Genomic DNA, 23,003 nt, shown 5'->3' with positions numbered 1-23,003 from the left:
AACACAACTGTATATATATATGATTTTTCTGCTTTTCATTTTGGATACCGTAGTTCCATATTTAACATTTTTATAAGACTACAATGAGGCTTGGTTAAGTTAACAAGGGCTATCACATGGTTTAGGGAAAAAGATGTCTGTCATTTTCCATATATGGTATTGCTACACCTCTTGGATTGATCATATAAACTTGTATTTCAATGGGGAGAGAATCACCCCTTCCAATCCCTTGTGGTTCTGTATGGTGTATCTGATTTGTAGGTACACTGACATGTGTCACTACTTCCATCTCCCCACTACGGCTCTCACCACCTCCTCCTGATACTCCACTCTCCCACCGACCCACACGCCACCACTAACAGACCCACACGCTCTTGCACATCCCGCTCCACATCCAAGCCTACTTCATATCCCTCATCAACACCCTCTCCACCTGTCCTTGCCGGCTCTTCTCCACTTTCAACTCCCTACTCTCTCCCCCTCCATCCAGTACCTCACTCACCGCCCACGAGATTGCCAATCATTTCCAAAACAAGATCGACGCAATCCGTAAGGACATCGCCAATGCTCAATCTACTTCCCCACCTAACCTCCCTCCCACTATAACCCCAACTCTCCCCTCCTCTGACCTCGCAACCGCCCTGCCCCCCACCACACCTAACATCCTGCACACTATAACCTCCCCAACACTAAGGTCTTCTCAGAAGCCCACCTCACCACTTGCCCCCTTGCCCCTGTCCCCACACAACTCCCCCAGTCACCCTCCTCCTCCATCCTACGCTCCCTCACCCACATCTTCAATCTCTCCCTCTCTACTTGTGCATTCCCCTCCCCCCTAAATCACGCGCACATCACCCCCATACTCAAAAAACCCTCCCTGGACCCCACCGACCTGAACAACCTTAGACCCATCTCCCTGCTGCCATTTACATCCAAGCTCCTTGAGCGCTTAGTCTACAATCGCCTAAGCTCCCACTTCACTGACAACAACCTCCTCGATCCACTACAGTCTGGCTTCCGTCCTCTACACTCCACCGAAACCGCCCTACTCAAAACCACCAATGACCTGCTAACCGCCAAAGCTAATGGCCATTACTCAGTCCTCCTACTCCTCGACCTCTCCGCGGCCTTCGACACAGTTGACCACCCCCTCCTCCTTAATAAACTACACTCCCTTGGCATCAGAGACTCCGCTCTCTCCTGGCTCTCCTCCTATCTATCTCAACGCTCCTTCAGCATTACCTATAACGCTTCCACCTCCCCCTCTCTGTTGGGGTCCCCCAAGGCTCTATCCTCAGGCCCCTTCTCTTCTCCATCTACACCTCCTACCTCGGCAAACTGATACACTCCCACAGCTTGAACTATCACCTCTACGCCAATGACACGCAAATTTACCTCTCCACCCCTCACCTCACCCCTTCAGTCTCCGCCCATATCACCCACCTACTGAGCGACATATCAGACTGGATGTCACTCCATTTCCTCAAATGGAACCTTTCCAAAACCGAGCTCCTAATTTTCCCCCCAGCCCGCACCCCCTCCATCCTCTCCATCACGACCACCAACGCCACCACCAGTCAACCCCGCAAGCCAAAGTCCTACGTGTCACTCTAGACTCAAACCTGTCCTTCCAACCCCATGTCCAATCGCTGGCAAACTCATGCAGGCTCCACCTCCGCAACATCTCCAAAATACGTACTGTATGTTCCTAACCCCAGACACTACTAAACAACTCATTCACTCCCTTATTATCTCACGTCTGGACTACTGCAACTCCCTCCTCACCAGCCTACCTCATCACAGACTATCCCTGCTTCAGTCTATCCTGAACTCAGCGGCCAGACTCATCCACCTTACCAACCGCTCCGCTTCTGCCACCCCCCTCTGTTAATCCCTCCACTGTCTTCCGATTGCCCACCGCATTAAATTCAAACTACTAACATTGACATACAAAGCCATTCATAATGCTGCCCCAAACTACCTCACCGACCTGATACCCAAATACCACCCAACCCGTACTCTTCGCTCCTCACAAGACTTCCTACTTTCTAGCTCCCTGGTCTCATCCTCCCATGCCCGACTGCAGGACTTCTCCAGGACTTCCCCCATCATCTGGAACTCACTACCCCAATGCATCAGACTGTCACCTACCCTCCTCACCTTTAGGCGCACCCTGAAAACCCATCTCTTCAGGGAAGCCTACCCCACCCTTACCTAACAGCCGATCTCCTCCACTCCTCCTACCACTCCATCCCCCACAGCCACTTCCTCCTGTACCACTATCCCCTCCCTCCTAGATTGTAAGCTCGAAAGAGCAGGGCCCTCGATCCCCTCGTGTATTGTTTTGTTACTGTTTTGTCTCATGTACTGTCTCCCACTATAATGTACAGCACTGAGCAAACCTTTTGGCGCTATATAGATACTGTATAATAATAATGTGGTTAGTTCTCGGGAGGGCCAGGAACTATTTATTGGGTTTCTTCCACTTTTCTCTTGGCACCACATTCTGTGCAGGACCTGGCTGATTGATGGGATTATTCCAGGTTTACTGGTATGTAACATCTAACTCTATTCAGGCTTCATGCAAGCAGGTTGAGCTTTAGTTGCTCCGATTGGAATTATACCAGTGGTTTATTATTTTCTTTTGTGCTCTGTAGGTAGACCTGTTGGCTATCTCTATGACAAATAGGACCTCTGTTCTTCCAGTTATTGCTGTATGTGTGGACCCAGTAACAAAAGGGTGGTTGGAATGGACAGATTGTCCTTTACAGCCGGTTTTCTAAGTGATACCAACAATTTAGATCTGTTTCTGGCAGTGTTGGTTGGTGGATTTTGATGATTGTCAACTATATATACACCAGTGAGTATGATAGGTGATGTGTTTTTTGACAAATTCTTTTTTGTTTTGTGGAACTTATAATTATGTTATAATTTTAGGTTTAGTAAATTTGAAACTCTCCCATTAATGGTCCCATTTTTTCATACCTCTCTGAATCTTGGACAGATGTGACTGCATTTTGGACTGCTTCCTGTTGGTTTTGTAAGTTTGTTATGTAGTGGGGTTTTTCCCCTCTTCTTCCTCTTTCTTCTGATCTTTGCTCTCCTGCTTCCTTCTGTTAGGGTCAGGGTATATACAGTGCTCAGCATACATGAGTACACCCCAACAGATTTGTCAGAAAACCTTTACTTTCCTTTCAGAATCAACATTTTCCATGGGGCACTAATACTGCCACAAATGTGGGCCATTGATTGCAAACAAGATTTGTTAATTTTTACACAAAGTATTTCATTCAAGATCATGTTGCAAAAATGAATACACCCCAATGAAAGTCTTAGGATCAAAGCTAACTTTTAGACAAAAAAATCCTAATTAACCACTTCAGCGCTGCCCTATAGCAGAAATACTGCTACAGGGAGGCACGGGTGTGCAAAATCACGTACAGTGAGGAACAGAAGTATTTGAACACCCTGTGATTTTGCAAGTTCTCCCACTTAGAAATCATGGAGGGGTCTGAAATTTACATTGTGGGTGCATTCCCACTCTGAGAGACAGAATTTAAAAACAAATTTCAGGAAATCACATTGTATGATTTTTACAGAATTTATTTGTCTTGCACTGCTGAACATAAGTATTTGAACACCTGAGAAAATCAGTGTTAATATTTGGTACAGAAGCCTTTGTTTGCAACGTTTCCTGTAGTTCCTGACCAGGTTTGCACACACTGCAACAGGGATTTTGGCCCACTCCTCCACACAGATCTCCTCTAGATCTGTCAGGTTTCGGGGCTGTCGCTGAGCAACACGGAGTTTCAGCTCCCTCCAAAGATGTTCTATTGGATTAAGGTCTGGAGACTGGCTAGGTCACTCCAGAACCTTGATATGCTTCTTACGGAGCCACTCCTTGGTTATCCTGGCTGTGTTCTTGGTGTCGTTGTCATGTTGGAAGACCCAGCCATGACCCATCTTCAATGCTCTGACTGAGGGAAGGAGGTTGTTGCTCAAAATCTCACAATAAATGGCCCCATTCATCCTCTCCTTAATAAAGTGCAGTTGTCCTGTCCCCTTCACAGAAAAGCACCCACAAAGCATGATGTTACCACCCCCATGCTTCACAGTAGGGATGGTGTTCTTGGGATGCAACTAATCCTTCTTTTTCCTTCAAACACGAGTGACGTTTAGACCAAAAAGTTCTACTTTGGTCTCATCTGACCTCATGACCTTCTCCCATGCCTCCTCTGGATCATCCAGATGGTCATTGGAAAACTTCAGACGGGCCTGGACATGTGATGACTTGAGCAGGGGAACCTTCCGTGCAATGCATGATTTGAAACCATGACGGCGTAGTGTTCTACCGACAGTGACCTTTCAAACTGTGGTCCCAGCTCTCTTCATGTCATTGACCAGCTCCTCCCTTGTAGTTCTGGACTGATTCCTCACCTTTCTTATCATCAGTGATACCCCACGAGGTGAGATCTTGCATGGAGCCCCAGTCCGAGGGAGACTGACAGTCGTCTTTAGCCTCTTCCATTTTCTAACAATTGTTCCAAGAGTTGATCTATTTTCACCAAGCTGCTTGGCAATTGCCCCGTAGCCCTTCCCAGCTTTGTGGAGGTCCACAATTTTGTCTCTGGTGTCTTTTGACAGCTCATTGGTCTTGCCCATAGTAGTAGTTGGCGTCTGACTGTGGGGTAGACAGGTGTCTTTAAAGAGCTCGGACAGGTGCTACTAAGTTAGATTAATGAGTGGAGTAGAGGTGGACTTTTTAAAGGCACAGTAACAGGTCTTTGAGAGCCAGAATTCTTGCTGTTTCTTAGGTGTTCAAATACTTATGTTCAGCAGTGCAAGACAAATAAATTCTTTAAAAATTATACAATGTGATTTCCTGAAATTTTTCAATTCTGTCTCTCAGAGTGGGAATGCACCTACAATGTGAATTTCAGACCCCTCCATGATTTATAACTGGGAGAACTTGCAAAATCGCAGGGTGTTCAAATACTTCTGTTCCTCACTGTATATATGTGATTTGCGCTCCTGCAGTTTTTATGGGTGGGGGGCGCGTGCCCCCGCCAACCCACGGGTGCAGTGATTTGATTCACAAGGGATCAATTATCCAATTTAGGCCAGTGATGGTTGGCCTAAGTCGAATGATTGATCCCTGTCCTATAAGGGATCTTCCTGTACCTGTGTTTACACTTACACAGGTACAGGAAGTGAGATGAAATCTTCTCTCTATGGGCACATTCTGTCCCAGAGAGAGAAGAAAGAATACACGAGTACAAGCAGCACACGTTCACATTTATCCCCTTGATTGCCCCCCCCAGGTAACCCATTTACTGCCCTGTCACCAGTGTCATTAGTACAGTATACAGATTTTTTGCTGATCACTATATTAGTGTCACCGTCGACTTCAGATAACGTTAGCGCCCCTCCCGGATAGCGTCAGATTACCCGTCAGTAAACCAGTGATCACATTTAACCCCTTGATTGCTAGCAACACACTCACATGCACAATAAATCTCCATTGCTAGTATAGTGTCTGAACGGATCAATATCTTTGATTAGATCAGCACTATACCAGCATTCACATTAGTATAGTGTCCCCAAAAACGCAGCGTTCGTGGGATCAGCCCCGGAACCTGCCAGCACCTGTGTTTAGCCCCTACGCTTACCCCACTCCCCCCAGCAAGTGCAGTGTCAGTAGATCACTGTCACTTGATACATTACACACAAAATCGCAGTGTTTGCAGAATCAGGCCTGATCTCTGTTAGCACTTGCAGGTAAATATAGCGGTTAAAGTAGTCCCTGACAGCCAGGTGCTCTTTTACCCACTAGGCACCTATAAATTTAGTGGCCAAAATGTCAATGGAATGGTACTCTAGTGAAGAGGCCTACAGGATTCTGAGCATGTCAGGTGAGAGCGAAGGAGAAGACTCACTGACACAATCAGCCTCAGAATACGAACCTGTAGACAGCAATGGCACCCTGACAGATAGCTCAGATGATGGAGAAGAGGTCCCTGCTAAGATCAGGTGTACTCGAACCCATTCCCAGGTTGCGGAGATGTTACAATCGCATGATGACTCTCATATGCAGCAGAGTGCCAATACTAGTGCCGCGCTACCTTTTGGTGAACTGGTGAGCACCAGCGGCCTAGTATATACATACCAGCACTTCAGTATCACTTGGTGACGTGGCGAGTCCCATAAGTGCAGTACAAGCTAGTGTGGTGGCGAGCACAAGTAGTGTCCCGCAGCCACCAAGAATTCACACACAGGCCTGGTAGAGCGCCCCTAGTATCCTTCCGGATGTGCTTACAAATCTCAATTGACAGCCCACAAATTTTGCAGCACTCGTACTTCCCCCATTCACTGCCCAATCCAGAATTCAGGTGGAAACAGCAAATTTAAATACTCCCCTTGATTTTTTGGAGCCCTTTTTCACAGAAGATCTGTATGCATTGATTGTGGATCAAAGCAATTTATATGCACAACAGTTTATCACTGCCAACCCAGATTCAAACCTTTACACACCATTTGCATGGAAACCCTTTACGGTTTCCGAATTTATAGATTTTTTTGGTCCTAACAGTCAACATGGGCATTACTAAAAAAAAAAAAAAACATTTTTGGAAGAGATTTCTTCATCCACATCGACCAATGTGAATAAAGGTATCTGTTAGGTTCTTTTTTTGTTCAGCCCATGGGCTGAATGACAATAAAAGAACAGTTCATGTGTGTCCACCATTAGAAGTGGGTGGATACAGGGCGCTATATTCTAATGGTGGGCATACCACACACTTTTTCTGACAGAGTTTACTTCTTTTTTTTCATTCAGTAAAAATAATTTAAAAAAAAAAAGGCACCCTCACCCCCCATGCGCACCTGCATTGACCCCGTGCTGGTATGTAAACAGCGGCTGCACCATGCATGTGAGGTATCGCCGTGAACGTCAGATTAAGGGCAGTAATTCAAGCTCTAGACCTCCTCCGTAAATCTAAAATCGTAGCTGTAAAGGCTTTTAAAGCGTTGCCTATGGATATTAAAAATGTATGCAGTTTGTCGCCATTGCAAGGGACATGTCATGTTAAAGCATGCCATGTTTGGTATCTATTTACTCGGCATACCAACGTCTCTTATATTTTACCAAATAATTGGCCAATATATTGTGTTTTCGTGCATTAAAAGTAAAAAAAAGGTGTATTTTTTAAAAATAAAAATTGCGTTTGAAAAATCGCTGCACGAGTACTATGTGACATAAAAAATTGCAGCACCCACCATTTTATTCACTAGGGTGTCTGCTTTAAAAAAATATTTTTGGAGGTTCAAAGTAATGTTTGGGGGTTCAAAGTAATTTCCTAGGAAAAAATAAAACATTTTTTTCATGTGAACAGTGTCAGAAAAGGCTTGGTCTTCAGTTGGTTAGAAGAGTGAGTGATGTGTGGCATAAACTTCTAATGCCGGGCATAAAATTCCCCTACCCCCCAAAATGACCTCTTTTTGGAAAGAAGACACCCCAAATTATTTGCCGAGAGGCATGTTTAATCAATAGAAGAATTTATTTTTTTGCCACACGTTTTTAAAAAATGACAAAAAAAAATTATATTTATTTACAAAAACTTGTCATTTTATTGATTTATTGCTCACACATGCCATGGGTATATGTGGAATTACTCCACAAAATACATTCTGCTACTTCTCCCGAGTATGGGGATACCACATGTGGGAGACTTTTTGGCAGTCTAGCCAAGTACAGGACCCCAAAATCCAATAAGCATCTTCAGGCTTTTGAAAGGGCTTTATTTCCTCATTACACTTCCTGACTACCTATCACAGTTTCGGAGGCCCTGAAATGCCAGGGTAGCACCAACCCCCCCCCCCCCCCCAAATGACCCCTTTTGGAAAGTAGACACCCCAAGGAATTTGATAAGAAGCATTGTGAGTATTTTGCAGAACTCGTTTGTTGCCACAAGTTTTTGGAAAATGAAGAAAGAAAACAAAAACTTTTTTCTTTTCTTTTTTTATATTTCAAAACCTTGTGAGAAAAAAATTAGATCTGCAAAATACTCACCATGCCCCTTTTTAAATTCCTTGGGGTGTTTACTTTCCAAAAATTTGGGGGGGTTTGGTGATATCATGGTAATAGGTAGTGAGGAAGTGAAATGAGGAAGTTATGCACCTTCAGGCTTTCAGTGATCATTGGATTTCAGGCTCCTATATGTGGCTAGGCTCCCAAAAAGTCTCACACATGTGGTATCCACATACTCGATAGAAGTAGCAGAATGTATTTTGGGGTGTAATTCCACATATATCCATGGCTTGTGTGAACAATACATCCTTTAATTGACAACTTTGTGTAAAAACAAAAAAAAAATGTTTTTGTCATTTTCCAAAAACGTGTGGAAAAAAAATTTTTCTCCATGGACTCAACATGCCTCTCGGCAGATAGCTTAGGGTGTCTACTTACAGAAAAGGGGTCATTTGGGGGTGTTTGTACTGTCCTGGTATTTCAGCACCTCAAGAAATATGATAGGCAGTCAGAAAGCAAAAGCTGTGTAAATTCCATTATCTAAACCATAGTTTGTAGATGCTAGAACTTTCACATGAAGAAATCAATATACACTTGTTGGCATTTTCTTTTTACCAAAAACATGTAGCAGAATACATTTTGTCTAAATTTATGCCTAACTTTGAGTTTACTATATATTTTTATAGCTGAAAGTAAAAAAAATATAGTTTTTCAAAATTTTCGGTCTTTTTGTGTTTATAGTGCAAAAAATAAAAAGTGCACAACTGATCACATATCACCAAAGAAAGCTCTATTTGTGTGAAAAAAAGGACTTAAATTTTGTTTGGGTCCAGCAAAGCATTACTGCGCAATTACCAGTTGAAATAGTGGAGAGCCGAATAGCAAAAAAAGGCCTGGTCAGGAAGGGGGGTAAATCCTCAGGAGGGCAAGTGGTTAACAAGAATTCAACTACAGGTGAGTCTATTTATTCAGTAAGCAGGTGTCCAGCAGGCAGTTGATTATAAAAGGGCACTACCTAACAAAGAAAACCCCTTCCCATTTCATGCTGTCAGCAATGGCACCACATGGAAGAAAAATGTCACAAGCCAGGAGAAAGAAAATAATTTCTTTACATAAAAAAGGTGAAGGCTACAAGATGATCAGCAAAGCTTTACTTATCAGTCAGAATATTGTAGCAAAAGTGATACAAAAATTTAACAAAGATGGAACTGCAACCATCTCACAAAGATGTCCAGGCCGCCCACGGAAGTTAACACCTCGACAGGAGCATCTTCTGATGAAGGGGTTGAAGAAAATTGCCATGCAACTTCATTGAAGTTAGCTAAAGAAGTAGAAAGCCAAACTGGGGTGATAGTTTCCCATAATACGGCGTACACTGCAGAGGAATGGCATGCATGGATGTCGTCTACGAAGGAAGCCTCTATTAAAGCCCATGCACAAAAAGCCTGCCTAGAATTTGCCAAGGTCCATGCTGAAAAAGAAGACTACTGAGACTCTGTACTCTGGAGTGATGACACCAAGATGTTTTTGGAATTGATGACTACAAAACTGTATGGCATCACAAAGGTGAGAAGTACAAAGAAAAATGCATGGTGCCTACAGTGAAACGTGGTGGCAGTGTCCTTTTTTTGGGGCTGCATGAGTGCTGCTGATGTCGGGAAGCTGTATTTCACTGATGGTATCATGAATTCACAGATGTACTGCTCTATATTGAAAGAGAAGATTCTACAATCACTGTGTGTCTTTGGATATCATGTATTTTTCCAACATGACAATGATCCAAAACACACATCTAAGGCTACTGTCGCATTTCTGAGGAAGAAAAGGGTGAAAGTGATTCAGTGTCCAAGTATGTCTCCTGATCTGAATCCAATTGAACACCTATGGGGAATTCTGAAGAGACAAGTTGAGCATCACTCTCCATCCAGCATCTAGGCTCTAAAAGAGGCCATTCTTGAAAAATGGAAAAAAAATAGATGTCACAGTATGTCGCCAACTTCTTAATTCCATACCTAGAAGACTTGGTGCTGTCCTTACAAATCATGGAGGTCATGCAAAATACTAGATGTAGTAGTTTTTGTTGTAGGGTGTATTGATTTTTGCATCACTTAATTTTATTAAAACTGAAGATTTTGTAATCTAAGTTATATTATTAAACCTACATTCATGTACTGAGCTAAACAAATGTTCTATAAAACTCAGTTGTCAATGTTGGAAATTGTTCTTATGTTCATTGAGATACTGATTAAAATCAAAAGGGGTGCACTCCTTAATGTTGAGCACTGTACATACAGGTTACCTCACTGAAAATGAATACCTATGTATTTTATACAGTGCCTTGAAAAAGTATTCATACCCCTTGAAATTTTCCACATTTTGTCATGCTACAACCAAAAATGTAAATGTTCTTTATTGGGATTTTATGTGATAGACTAACACAAAGTGGCATATAACTGTGAAGTGGAAGGAAAATGATAAATGTTTTTCAAAATGTTTTACAAATAAATATCTGAAAAGTGTGGCATGCATTTATATTCAGCCCCCTGAGTCAATACATCTAGAAAGTGAAATTTTTGCCCACTCTTCTTTGCAAAATAGCTCAAGCTCTGTCAGATTGGATGGAGAGTGTCTGTGAACAGCAATTTTCAAGTCTTGCCATATATTCTCAATTGGATTTATGTCTGGACTTTGACTGGACCATTCTAACACATGAATATACTTTGATCTAAACGAGGGGTCTCCAAACTATGGCCCTTCAGGTGTCGAGGAACTGCAAGTCCCATGAAGCCTTGCAAGACTCTGACAACACACAGGCAAGATTCCCAGAGGCAGAGGCATGATGGGACTTGTAGTACTTCAACAGCTGGAGGGCCATAGTTTGGAGACCCCTGATCTAAACCATTCCATTGTAGCTCTGGCTACAGATCGAAAGGGCTGCAAGGAATGGGACAGTGATAATAATGGGGGATTTTATCTACCCGGAAATTGACTGGAGTAATGGTACTGCAGCAACAGTTAAAGGACAAACATTTTTAAACCTACTAAAGGACAATTTTATGGTACAGTTCATGGAGGCCCCTACTAGGACTGATGCTCTGCTGGACCTGGTAATCTCAAACCTTGCAGAGCTTATTACAAATGTCAATATAAAAGAACATCTGGGTAGCAGTGACCATAACATGATTTAATTTATTGTTAGCTGTAAACAGCAAGCACATACAGGAGAAATAAAAACGCTCAATTTCAAGAGAGCTAATTTTCAAAGACTGAGAGCTGCTCTCCAAGACTTAAACTGGGACGGAATATTGACATTGATGAACACAACACAGAATGGGAGTTCTTCAAAAAGACTGTACGTGAACACACTGCAAAATATATTCCCATGGGCAACAAGTTTAAAAGGCTAAAAATCAAACCTATGTGACTTACGGCCAAAGTTAAAAAGGCTATAGATAATAAGAAAAGAGCTTTTATTCAATATAAAAATGAAAGTACACTATCATCTTTTAAACATTACAAAGGATATGCAAAAAGGAAATAAAGGCCACAAAAATTGAAAACGACCGACAGACTACAAAGGATTGCAGGACCAACCCCAAAACATTCTTCAAATATATTAATAGTAAAAAGGTTCGGTCCGAGCATGTAGGCCCTTTACAAAATAATCTAGAGTGGGTGACTGGGGACAAAGAGAAGGCAAATTCATTTAATACCTTCTTCAGCTCTGTGTATACAAAGGAGCATGGGGAAGCTCTTGTCCATAATGGGCATGGTATTGACAAAGTTCCAGATGATCCACATTGGCTCACAATTGAAATGATCCAAAAATATTTAGACAGTAGAAAGGTGAATAAAGCACCTGGATCGGATGGCATACACCCACGGGTCCTTAAAGAATTGAGCTGTCATTTTAAAGCCATTGTTTCTCATTTTTAGGGACTCTTTAATGACTGGTATAGTACCACTGGATTGGCGTAAGGCCAATGTGGTGCCAATATTTAAATATGAGGTCAAAATCTTTACCAAGTAATTATAGACCTGTTAGTTTAACTTCTATAGTTGGGAAGATACTGGAGAGTTTACTAAAAGACCACATAGATGAGTTCTTGCTGGAAAAAAATATTTTAAACAACAGACAGCATGGATTCATGAAAGACAGAAATTGTCAAACAAATCTGATTTCTTTTTATGGGGGGGTGAGCAAAACCTTGGATAGAGGGGTGGCGGTGGACATGGTATACTTGGATTTTGCAAAAGCGGTTGACACAGTTCCCCACACATGGCTAATGTGTAAGGTAAAGTCTACGGGCTTGGAAAAATCTGTATGTAAATGGATAGAAAACTGGCTAAAAGATTGTATTCAGAGAGTAGTGGTAAATGATTCATACTCTGAATGGTCTGGTGTCATCAGTGGTGTACCCCAGTGTTCAGTGTTGGGACCCTTACTTTTTAATATATTTATAAACGATTTAGGGTCTGAGATTAAAAATCCCATTTCAGTCTTTGCAGATGACACCAAGCTGTGCAGTGGAATAATGTCCTTATAGGATGTCTTCAATTTACAAGCCAAACTCAATGCACTGTTGGGCAACTATGTGGCAAATGAGGTTTAATGTTGATAAATGTAAGGTTATGCACTTGGGGGCTAAGAATATGCATGCATCATACATACTAGGGGGAGTACAAATGGCGGAATGAATTGGGGAGAAGGATCTCAGAGTTCTGGTAGATCACAAGCTTGATAATGGCATGCAATGCCAAGCTGCGGTTTCTAAAGCGAGCAAAATCCTCTCGTATTCTTTTAAAGGTATAGACTCCAGAGAGAGAGATATCATATTACCTCTGTACAAATCATTAGTAACACCTCATCTGGAATATGCAGTTCAGTTTTGGGCACCAATTCACAAAAAGAACATTGGGGAACTTGAGAAAGTACAGAGAAGGGCAACTAAACTGATACGAGGCATGGAGGAGATCAGCTATAAGGAAAGATTAGAGGAACTGAATTTATTCTCTCTTGAGAAGAGGAGATTAAGGGGGGATATGATCAACATGTATAAATACATCAGTGGTTCATATAGTGAACTCGGTGTAGAACTATTCACCCTGAGGTCATCACAGTTGACAAAGGGGCACTCTTTACGTCTGGAGGAAAAGAAATTTAATCTCCAAACATGGAAAGGTTTCTTCACAGTGAGAGCTGTGAAAATGTGGAATAGACTCCCTCAAGAGTTGGTTCTGGCCAGCTCAGTGGATTGCTTCAAAAAATGCCTGGATTGTTTCTTAGATACACAGAACTTAACTGGATACTAACATTTATAGGTAAAGTTGATCCAGGGAATATCTGATTGCCTCTCGGGGGGATCAGGAAGGAATTGTTTTCCCAGCGGGAGCAAATTGGATCGTGCTTTGCTGGGTTTTTTTCTGCCTTCCTCTGGATCAACTGTGGGTATATGATTATAACTTTTTTTTTTTCTATGGTTGAACTGGATGGACTTTTGTCTTTTTTCAGCCAGACTAACTATGTAACTATGTATGTACAGTCATGGCCGAAATTGTTGGCACCCTTGATATTTTTCCTGAAAATCAAGTATTTCACACAAAAAAGGTATTGCATTAACACATGTTTTGCTATACACATGTTTATTCCCTTTGTATGTATTGGAACAAATATAAAACAGAGGCAGAAAAGCAAATATGACATAATGTCACACAAAACCCCAAAAATGGGCTGGACAAAAGTATTGGCACCCTTAACTTAATATTTGGTTGCACACCCTTTGGAAAACATAACTGAAATCAGTCGCTTCCTATAACCATCAATAAGCTTCTGACACCTCTCACCCGGAATTTTGGACCACTCTTCCTTTGCAAACAGCTCCAGGTCTCTCTTATTGGAAGGACACCTTTTCCCAACAGCAATTTTAAGATCTCTCCACAGGTGTTCAATGGGATTTAGATCTGGGCTCATTGCTGGCCACTTCAGAACTCTCCAGCGCTTCTTTGCCATCCATTTCTGAGTGCTTTTTGACGTATGTTTGGGGTCATTGTCCTGCTGGAAGACCCAGGATCTTGGACGCAAACCCAGCTTTCTGACACTGGGCCCTACAGTGCGACCCAAAATCCTTTGGTAATCCTCAGATTTCATGATGCCTTGCACACAGTCAAGGCACCCAGTGCCAGAGGCAGCAAAACAACCCCAAAACATCATTGAACCTCCACCATATTTTACCGTAGGTACTGTGTTTTGTTCTTTGTAGGCCTCATTCCGTTTTCGGTAAACAGTAGAATGATGTGCTTTACCGAAAAGCTCTATCTTGGTCTCATCTGTCCACAAGACGTTTTCCCAGAAGGCTTTTGGCTTACTCAAGTACATTTTGGCAAACTGTAGTCTTGCTTTTTTATGTCTCTGTGTCAGCAGTGGGGTCCTCCTGGGTCTCCTGCCATAGCGTTTCATTTCATTTAAATGTCGACGGATAGTTTGCGCTGACACTGATGCTCCCTGAGCCTGCAGGACAGCTTGAATGTCTTTGGAACATGTTTGGGGCTGCTTATCCACCATCCGGACTATTCTGCGTTGCAATCTTTCATCAATTTTCCTCATCCGTCCACGACCAGGGAGATTAGCTACAGTGCCATGGGTTGCAAACTTCTTGATAATGTTGCGCACTGTGGACAAAGGCAAATCTAGTTCTCTGGAGATGGACTTGTAACCTTGAGATTGTTGATATTTTGCCACAATTTTGGTTCTCAGGTCCTCAGACAGTTCTCGTCTCCTCTTTCTGTTGTCCATGCTTAGTGTGGCACAGACAGACACACAATGCAAAGGTTAAGTGAACGTCTCTCCTTTTTATCTGCTTTCAGGTGTGATTTCTATATTGCCCACACCTGTTACTTGCCCCAGGTGAGTTTACAGGAGCATCACATGCTTGTAACATTCTTATTTATCCGCAGTTGTGAAAGGGTGCCAATACTTTTGTCCAGCCCATTTTTGGAGGTTTGTGTGACATTATGTCGAATTTGCTTTCTTTCCTCCCTTTTTTTGTTTTGTCCCAATACACACAAAGGGAATAAACATGTGTATAGCAAAACATGTGTTAATGCAATACGTTTCGTGAGAAATACATGATTTCCTGGAGAAATATCAAGGGTGCCAACAATTTCGGCCATGACTGTATGTCCTGCTGGAAGGTGAATCTCCACCCAAGCCTCAAGTCTATTGCAGACTCTAACAGGTTTTCTTTTAGGATTGCCTTGTATGTGGCTCCATCCATCTTCCCATCAACTCTGACCAGCTTCCCTCTCATTGGTGAAGAAATGCATCCCCACAACATGATGCTGTCACCACGTTTCACGGTGATGTGCAGTGTTAGTTTTCTGCCACACATAGCATTTTGCTTTTAGGCCAAAAAGTTCATCTTCATCTGACCAGAGCACAGTCTTACACGTGTTTGCTATGTCCCCCATATGGCTTTTTGCAAACTGCAAACGGGTCTTATGGCTTTCTTTCGACAATGGCTTTCTTCTTGCCACTCTGCCATAAAGACGAGATTTGTGGAGTGCACGACTAATAGTTGTCCTGTGGACAGATTCTCCCACCTGAGCTGTTGATCTCTGCAGCTCCTCCAGAACTACCATGGGCCTCTTGACTGCATGATATTTTTCCCCCATTCTTGATCTCAATGGGGAAAAATATTATGCTGGATATTTATACTGATGTGGACTGGGTAATGTGTTAGGAACATAAGGATACCCCATCGTCAACCTAAAAATTATCAACCTACAGAGGACTGAATTCAAAGACACCCCGAAAGTCAACGTGAAAAAATGATACAGCGGGCTAATCCATTTTGCTGAAATTTCATTGCAGCAACTCAAAATAGTACTCACTAGTTTGTACGCCCCCAGGTGCTTGTATGCATGCCTGACAACGTCAGGGCATGCTCCTAATGAGACAATGATGTCCTGGGGTATTTCCTCCCAGATCTGGACCAGGACATCACTGAGCTCTTGGACAGTCTGAGGTGAAACCTGGCAGCGTCGAACTGAAACATAATATCCCAGAGGTCTTCTATTGGATTTAGGTCAGGTAAGCGTGGTGGCCATTCAATGGTATCAATTCCTTCATCCTCTAGGAGCTGCCTGCATACTCTCCCCAAATGAGGGTGCCATTGTATAGCCTGTAGAGGTCTATGCGTCCCTCCATGTATATGCCTCCCCAGACCATCACTGACCCACTACCAAAACAGTCATGCTGAACGATGTTACAGGCAGCATTAAGTTCTCCACGGCTCCTCCAGACCCTTTCATGTCTGTCACGTGCTCTCATCTGTGAAAAGCACAGGGCGCCAGCGGCGGACCTGCCAGTTCTTGTGTTCAATGCCAATCGAGCTCTATGGTGCCAGGCAGTGAGCACATGGCCCACTAGATTGTTTGGTCAGAGACATTCACACCGGTCCTGTTGATGGGTTAAGGACCTTATAAGGCCCTGTCCAGCTCTCCTAGAGTAACTGCCTGTCTCCTGGAATATCTTCCATGTTCTTGAGACTGTACTGGGAGACACAGCAAAGCTTCTGGCAATGGCACATATTGATGTGCCAACCTGGAGGTATTGGACTGCCTGTGCAACCTCTGTAGGGTCCAGGTATCACCTCATGCTACCAGTAGTGACACTGACCCTAGCCAAATGCAAAACTAGTGAAAAACAGTCAGAAAAGATGAGTAGGGAAAGAAAGGTCAGTGGCCTCCACCTGTAAAACCATTCCTGTTTTGTGGGTCGTACCATTGTTGCCAATCTAGTGCACCTGTTGTTAATCATTTTCAGCTAGCTACTTTAGTGTAAAGAAACTTAACAACCCCCTCTGCTACTTAACTGATCAAATCAATATCCCAGGAGTTTCATTGACATGATGCTACACTCTGATTAAAAAGTGTTCCTTTAATTTTTTTGAGCAGTGTATATGTTTTTTCTAATTGCAGATAAGTAATAGATACCCGTCACATATGAGCATTGTGTTCTAAAGAAGCGGTATTGACCACAAAAGACGTGGTTAATCTTAAATTATGTACAGTATATCCTACAGATGATGTGTTCATAATGAGATTTGTATTTTTAAGACATTTGTGATAAAATATTATATGTGGATTTTAACATTTGAGAGCTCTTTTGGTTGCTATATGAATATACTGGTGGGCCACGTTAAAAAAAAAAAAACCTTTTATCTCTAATTTAGTTTGCAATGGTTACTCTACTCCACTATTCTAAGATTAAAGCCTCACGGCTGTAACAAAGCGTGCTTATGCTGTACTCACCTTCAAGCTAAATGAATATAACCGCAACAGGATGTTACTGAGTCACCCCCCGCTGTATCTTATTTTACATCTAGTTCTACGAGTGGTACTGGAGACACAGCCTGGGCACCATTTTTTCTCAGCTTTCACATGGCATCCCATTGAGAGTGTTGCTTTTTTTCTGTTGTATGATTCAACAGCCACTCCACTCCCTTGGCTTCCAAGACTTTTTGTAGGTGTACAATTCTGTCTCTTCCTCTTTCCATAGGAATTGTTCAAGGCTCTGTCCTCCTGCTTTTTCTATTCTCTATCTACACCTCCTCCCTTGATCAGCTGATGTTTCACATTTTCCAGTACCATCTCTAAGCAGACAACACCCAAATCTATTTTTTCCTCTCCCAAGCTTAACTCTCAGCTCCCTAAGCATCACTAAATTACTATCTACATGGATGCCACACCTCTTCCTCAAATTAATCAGTCTCCTCAGGCAACTGTGCTAGTAGTAATCCTCTACTCTATCATTTAGGGCTACACATAAAATCTTGCTGCCTTCATTTCCATAACATTTTCAAAATTCTCTCCTTAATGAATGACATCTCAAAGCTTCTAATTCACTTCCTTGATTTTTCTACCTTTAACCATGGCAACTTTTTCTTTGTTTGCCTACCTCTTTGCAGGCTATCATCCCTTCAATCTATCATATATGGTGCTGCCAGACTTAAAATTTAAAATATCATCTACAACATACAAAGCCATCTATAACTCTGCCCTAAGCTACTGCACAAGTCTCATCCCAAAATACCTCCCAAACCATTTTCTTTGCTCCCTCCCAAGACCTTCTGCTCTTTTGTCACTAGTTCGTCTCCAGTGCCTCTTCCCTTCTTCTGGAACTCCCTATCTCAATCCATCCAGCTGTCTCCTACTCTGCCTGCAGGCAATCCTTTAAAACTCATTCATCTATTTAGATCCCTTGTATCACTTGCCTTTCTGGAGAAGCCAGAGCTATTTAGGCTGTACTTCTGTGGATCACAGGAGTGCAGTTCATTCTCCACTCCTGTGACCTGTTTTCAGCTGACAGCAAGTATCTCAGCTAGTCCAGCCTGGGGAATCCCCCCCAGAGTCTGGAATGGCACCTGGCTCAACAATCCACTGAAAGGCCTGAGCCAGCAGCTCCCTCCCCCTTCCTCTCCACAGCCCAGCGCTTCAGTGAGGGGGGGGGGGTGGGGTGATGACAGTGGTGGGAACTCAGCATTCAGCAGTCATGTGTTTGCTGAGTTCTCACACTTCCATCGGGGGACCAATGCTACATCCACCTAGGTAAGTATGATTAAAAAGCAAAAATACCATACTTCTTTCTCTTTTAAGATTGTAAGCTTTCATGAGCACGGTCCTCCTTACTCTCATGTATTGAAGCTGTACGATCTTCCTCTATTTTGTAAAGCGCTGTGCAAACTGTTGGCGATATAAATCTTGTATAATAATAATACGCTGTAAACAACCAGGAAAATTTACCTGTAGTAAATGTTTGGAGAAAGCACATTTCTTCATTATAAACATGCCCTAATACTCAATGTGGTGTATGTATTTGGTTAGTACTGATCACTGAAAATACTCCTTTCTATGCATTGGAGATGGCAAATAAGGAAAACTTTGTGCCTCATATAGAAAGGCAAGAGAAGAGTCGACCTGTTTATTGAAAAATGTAAATTTATCATAAAAACATCATTCAAGCACAAAAAAAAACAAATACTTTACTTTTATTTACGTGAGCTAAATAAAAAAAACACACTGGAGCCATCCTCAGAAATAAAAATGATCCTTTGATAATTTTTTATTTCTCCCAACAATAAAAAAGATAAAGAAAATAAATTCCCAAGTCAAAATACATTTATCGTCTGTATCTATATCTCTTGAAGTGGAACCACAACTGAAAAATACCATTTGAAAACTGGCAGCGAAAACCATGTCTATGAGAATACTCCCACTCACGGTTTACTATTTTGAATGCAATGTCCTCATAGGGAGGCCCTGCGTGAAACCTTAAAATTGCAAAGTCCTTATTGTCCTGGCAAGCTTCAAGGAAATATTCAGGAGTTGACCTTTTATCAATCAGATCTGGATAAAAAATATTAAACTTGTAGCCCTGCACAATTTTTGGAGGGGGATTGTCAAAATCATAGTGGGTCTGGTTGTATTTATTCCACTCAAAGCCGGTGTGTACACGATTAAAGAACCGAGGTTTACGAGGCCTGTATTTGTCTGCCCATAGATAGGCTTTGCTTGTAACTGGAATTTCCACACTGAAACGAGCTTCATCACCATCCATTCCTTCTTTTGCCTTTCGAATAAAGATGTCTTCAGCACTTTCACTAGCATCACCTGAAAATGTCAACATTTCTAAAGTTATAAAAAATCAATACTCGAAACTAAAAATATGGTTATAAATACATTCTCAGTCACAAAACATATTTACTATAAACATGGACAATAATCTTATGGATTATCCAAAAAAATATGCAAAGGTAAATTACAAATTCACCGTACATGGTTGTAGTTACAAACAAAATTACCCATGCATCAAATAAACTTGCCATTTAACTCCTGGAGGGCTGACATTGTTACATCCCTTTCCTGTCCAGGCCATTTTTTCAGTATTCAACTCTGACAGTTTGACTGACAATTAATCCAACAGCAGCAAATAATGTTTTATCTTTTTTTTTTTTTTATTTACAATATAAACAGGAAAAAAGACTGGATGCAGGTGCTGTTCGACCCACAATTATCCTGACAAGCTCCTTCGACAAAAGTTAATTTAAAAAATGGTCTTTTGTCAAATGGATCGGTGCCAGCAGTGCCATACACTGCTAAAATTTCAGTTGAGCCAGCATGAATTGGACAAAGTTCAAGCAGTGTACGGCCAGCTTTACTTATCTGCCCCTGTACTCCTCCAAACTTCCCATAATTCTATCCCTTAGTTCAACAGACCCCCTTCTATTTAGGTGCAAACCATCTTTAGCGGAGTTCATTTACATTGTATCCCAACAAAAATTCAGCACAGGTCTCTAAAAACCCAAATCTTTCCCTCTTACACCAGGACTTTACCCAGGGATTTAGCTCTATGCTTCCGCTTTCTATCCTGTGTTACGCATGGCACAGATATTTCAGGGAATCTGACCATGAGGTCCTTCCTTCTAGCATTTGGCAAACAGAATTTAACTGAAAGGGTAAACAAACATATAGATGTGATTCTGTAGCCCTTGAAGTATTCAAAGCCAATCTACCCGTACGATATGAAAGTTAATTGATTGGCTTCTCCATCTGTACAATCACATTCGGCTAATTTAAGATGTGGAAATGTTATACAGCAATATTATACACTGCTCAAAAAAATGAACTGAGTAATGTGTTAGGAACGTAAGGATGTCCCATCGTTTGATGGAAATGAAAGTGATCAATCTACAGAGGATTCAAAGACACCCCGAAAATAAAAGGGAAAAAATGATGCATCAGACTAGTCCATTTTGCTGAAGTTTCATTGCAGCAACTCAAAATGATACTCTGTAGTTTGTGTGGCCCCCATGTGTTTGTATGCATGCAACATCTGGGCATGCTCCTAATAAGACGACCAATGATGTCCTGAGGTATTTCCTCCTAGATCTGGGCCAGGGCATCACTGAGCTCCTGGACAGTCTGAGGTGCAACCGAAACATGATATCCCAGAGGTGTTCTATTGAATTTAGGTCAGGCGAGTGTGGGGGCCATTCAATGGTATCAATTCCTTCATCCTCCAGGAACTGCCTTCATACTCTCCCCACATGAGGACGAGCATGGTCGTGCACCAGGAGGAACCCAGGGACCCACTGCACCATCGTAGGGTCTGACAATTGGTCCAAGGATTTCCTCCCGATACCCAATGGCAGTCAGGGAACCATTGTCTAGCCTGTAGAGGTCTGTGCATCCCTCCATGGATATGCCTCCCCAGACCATCAATGACCTACAAAAAACATTCATGCTGTACGATGTTACAGGCAGCATAACGTTCTCCACAGCTTCTCCAGACCCTCACATGTCTGTCACATGTGCTCAGGGTGAACCTGGTCTCATCTGTGAAAAGCACAGGGCACCAGTGTCGGACCGACCAATTCTGGTGTTCAATGGCAAATGCTAATTGAGCTCTATGGTGCTGTGAGCACAGGGCACACTAGAGGACTTCGGGCCCTCAGACCACTCTCATGAAGACTGTTTCCGATTGTTTGATCAGAGACATGCATATCAGTAGCCTGCTGAAGGTCACTTGGTAGGGCTCTGGCAGTGCTCATCCTGTTCCTCCTTGCACAAAGGAGCAGATACCGGTCCTGCTGATGGGTTAAGGCCCTTCTATGGCCTGTCCAGCTCTCCTAGAGTAACTGCCTGTCTCCTGGAATCTCTTCCATGCTCTTGAGACTGTGCTGGGAGACACAGCAAACCTTCTAGCAATAGCATGTATTGATATGCCATCCTGGAGGTGTTGGATTGCCTGTGCGAGCTCTGTATGGTCCAGGTATTGCTTCATGCTACCAGTAGTGACATTGATCCTAGCCAAATGCAAAACTAGTGAAAAACCGTCAGACAATATGAGTAGGGAAAAAATGTCAGTGGGCTCCATCTGTAAAACCATTCCTGTTTTGGGGGTCGTCTCATTGTTGTCCATCTAGTGCACCTGTTGTTAATTTCATTAACACCAAAGCAGCTGAAACTGATTAACAACCCCCTCTGCTACTTAACTGACCAAATCAATATCCCAGGAGTTTAATTGACTTGATGTTATACTCTAATTAAAAAGTGTTCCTTTAATTTTCTTGAGCAGTGTATTTTCTGAATAACACTTTTGTCAAATAGAGTATATGACTCTAGACTAGATGAATAGATGATTCATTGTTATTTTACTATTGAACTGCTGCTATTTGGACTTCAATACAGTTATTTGACTTTTATTGAAAGATTTTACAACCAGCTCGGAGTCACAACATGTTTCCTAGTTAACCACTTGCCGACTGGAGATCTCCATGATCGCTGTGTCCTATGGACACAGCTGATCACGTGATGTGGTAAAAGGCCAATCACAGCGCCCTTTGACCACGTGATCAGTCGTGTCCAATGACACAGCAGATCACCGGAAAATGCAGTTGCCGGTTATTGGTTGCACTTTCCTCACGCTGTCACAGCATAAGGAAAGTACTGCCGATAACCAGCAATTGTCAGAGGAGGGAACGGCACCGATCATCAGTGCTCTAATGATCAATGCCCAGCAATGTCACCCATCAGTGTCGCTCATCTGTGCCCAGCAGTGCTGCCCACAAGTGCCCATCAGTGCCACCCACCTGTGCCCATTAGTGCCACCCACCTGTGCCCATCAGTGCCCAGCAGTGCCACCCATCAGTGCCAGACATCAGTATTGCCCAGCAGTGCCACCAGTCATTGTCACCAGTCAGTGCCCAGCAGTGCGGCCAGTCAGTGCCACCCATCAGTGGCCATCATTGTTGCATATCAGTGCTGCCTAATCAATGCCGCCTATCAGCGCCCGTCAGTGCTGCCTATCAGTGCTCGTCAGTGCTGCCTATAAGTGCAGCCTCATCAACGCACATCAGTGAAAGAGAAAAAATACCTGTTTGCAACATTTTAGAATAGAAACAAAGAAAAAATGTTT

General features: G+C 42.6%; 1 protein-coding gene across 2 annotated transcripts in view; it reads right to left on the bottom strand.

Annotated features, from left to right (window-relative positions):
• Positions 1-19,117: 19,117 nt before the first annotated feature.
• The window catches only part of CACTIN (cactin, spliceosome C complex subunit), a 201,940-nt gene continuing 198,054 nt past the window's right edge, over positions 19,118-23,003 (bottom strand). For both annotated transcript variants that reach the window (XM_089694313.1, XM_089694314.1), the window contains exon 10: positions 19,118-19,696. In XM_089694313.1, the coding sequence (XP_089550439.1) occupies positions 19,206-19,696 (491 nt within the window). In that variant the 3' untranslated portion in view covers positions 19,118-19,205. The remainder of the gene's footprint in view (positions 19,697-23,003) is intronic.

Source organism: Staurois parvus, unplaced genomic scaffold, assembly GCF_062004578.1.
Source record: "Staurois parvus isolate SC_StPar_1 unplaced genomic scaffold, SC_StPar_1.0 ptg000659l, whole genome shotgun sequence".
Lineage (NCBI taxonomy): Eukaryota > Metazoa > Chordata > Amphibia > Anura > Ranidae > Staurois > Staurois parvus.
This window is presented reverse-complemented; position numbering and strand designations above follow the sequence as displayed.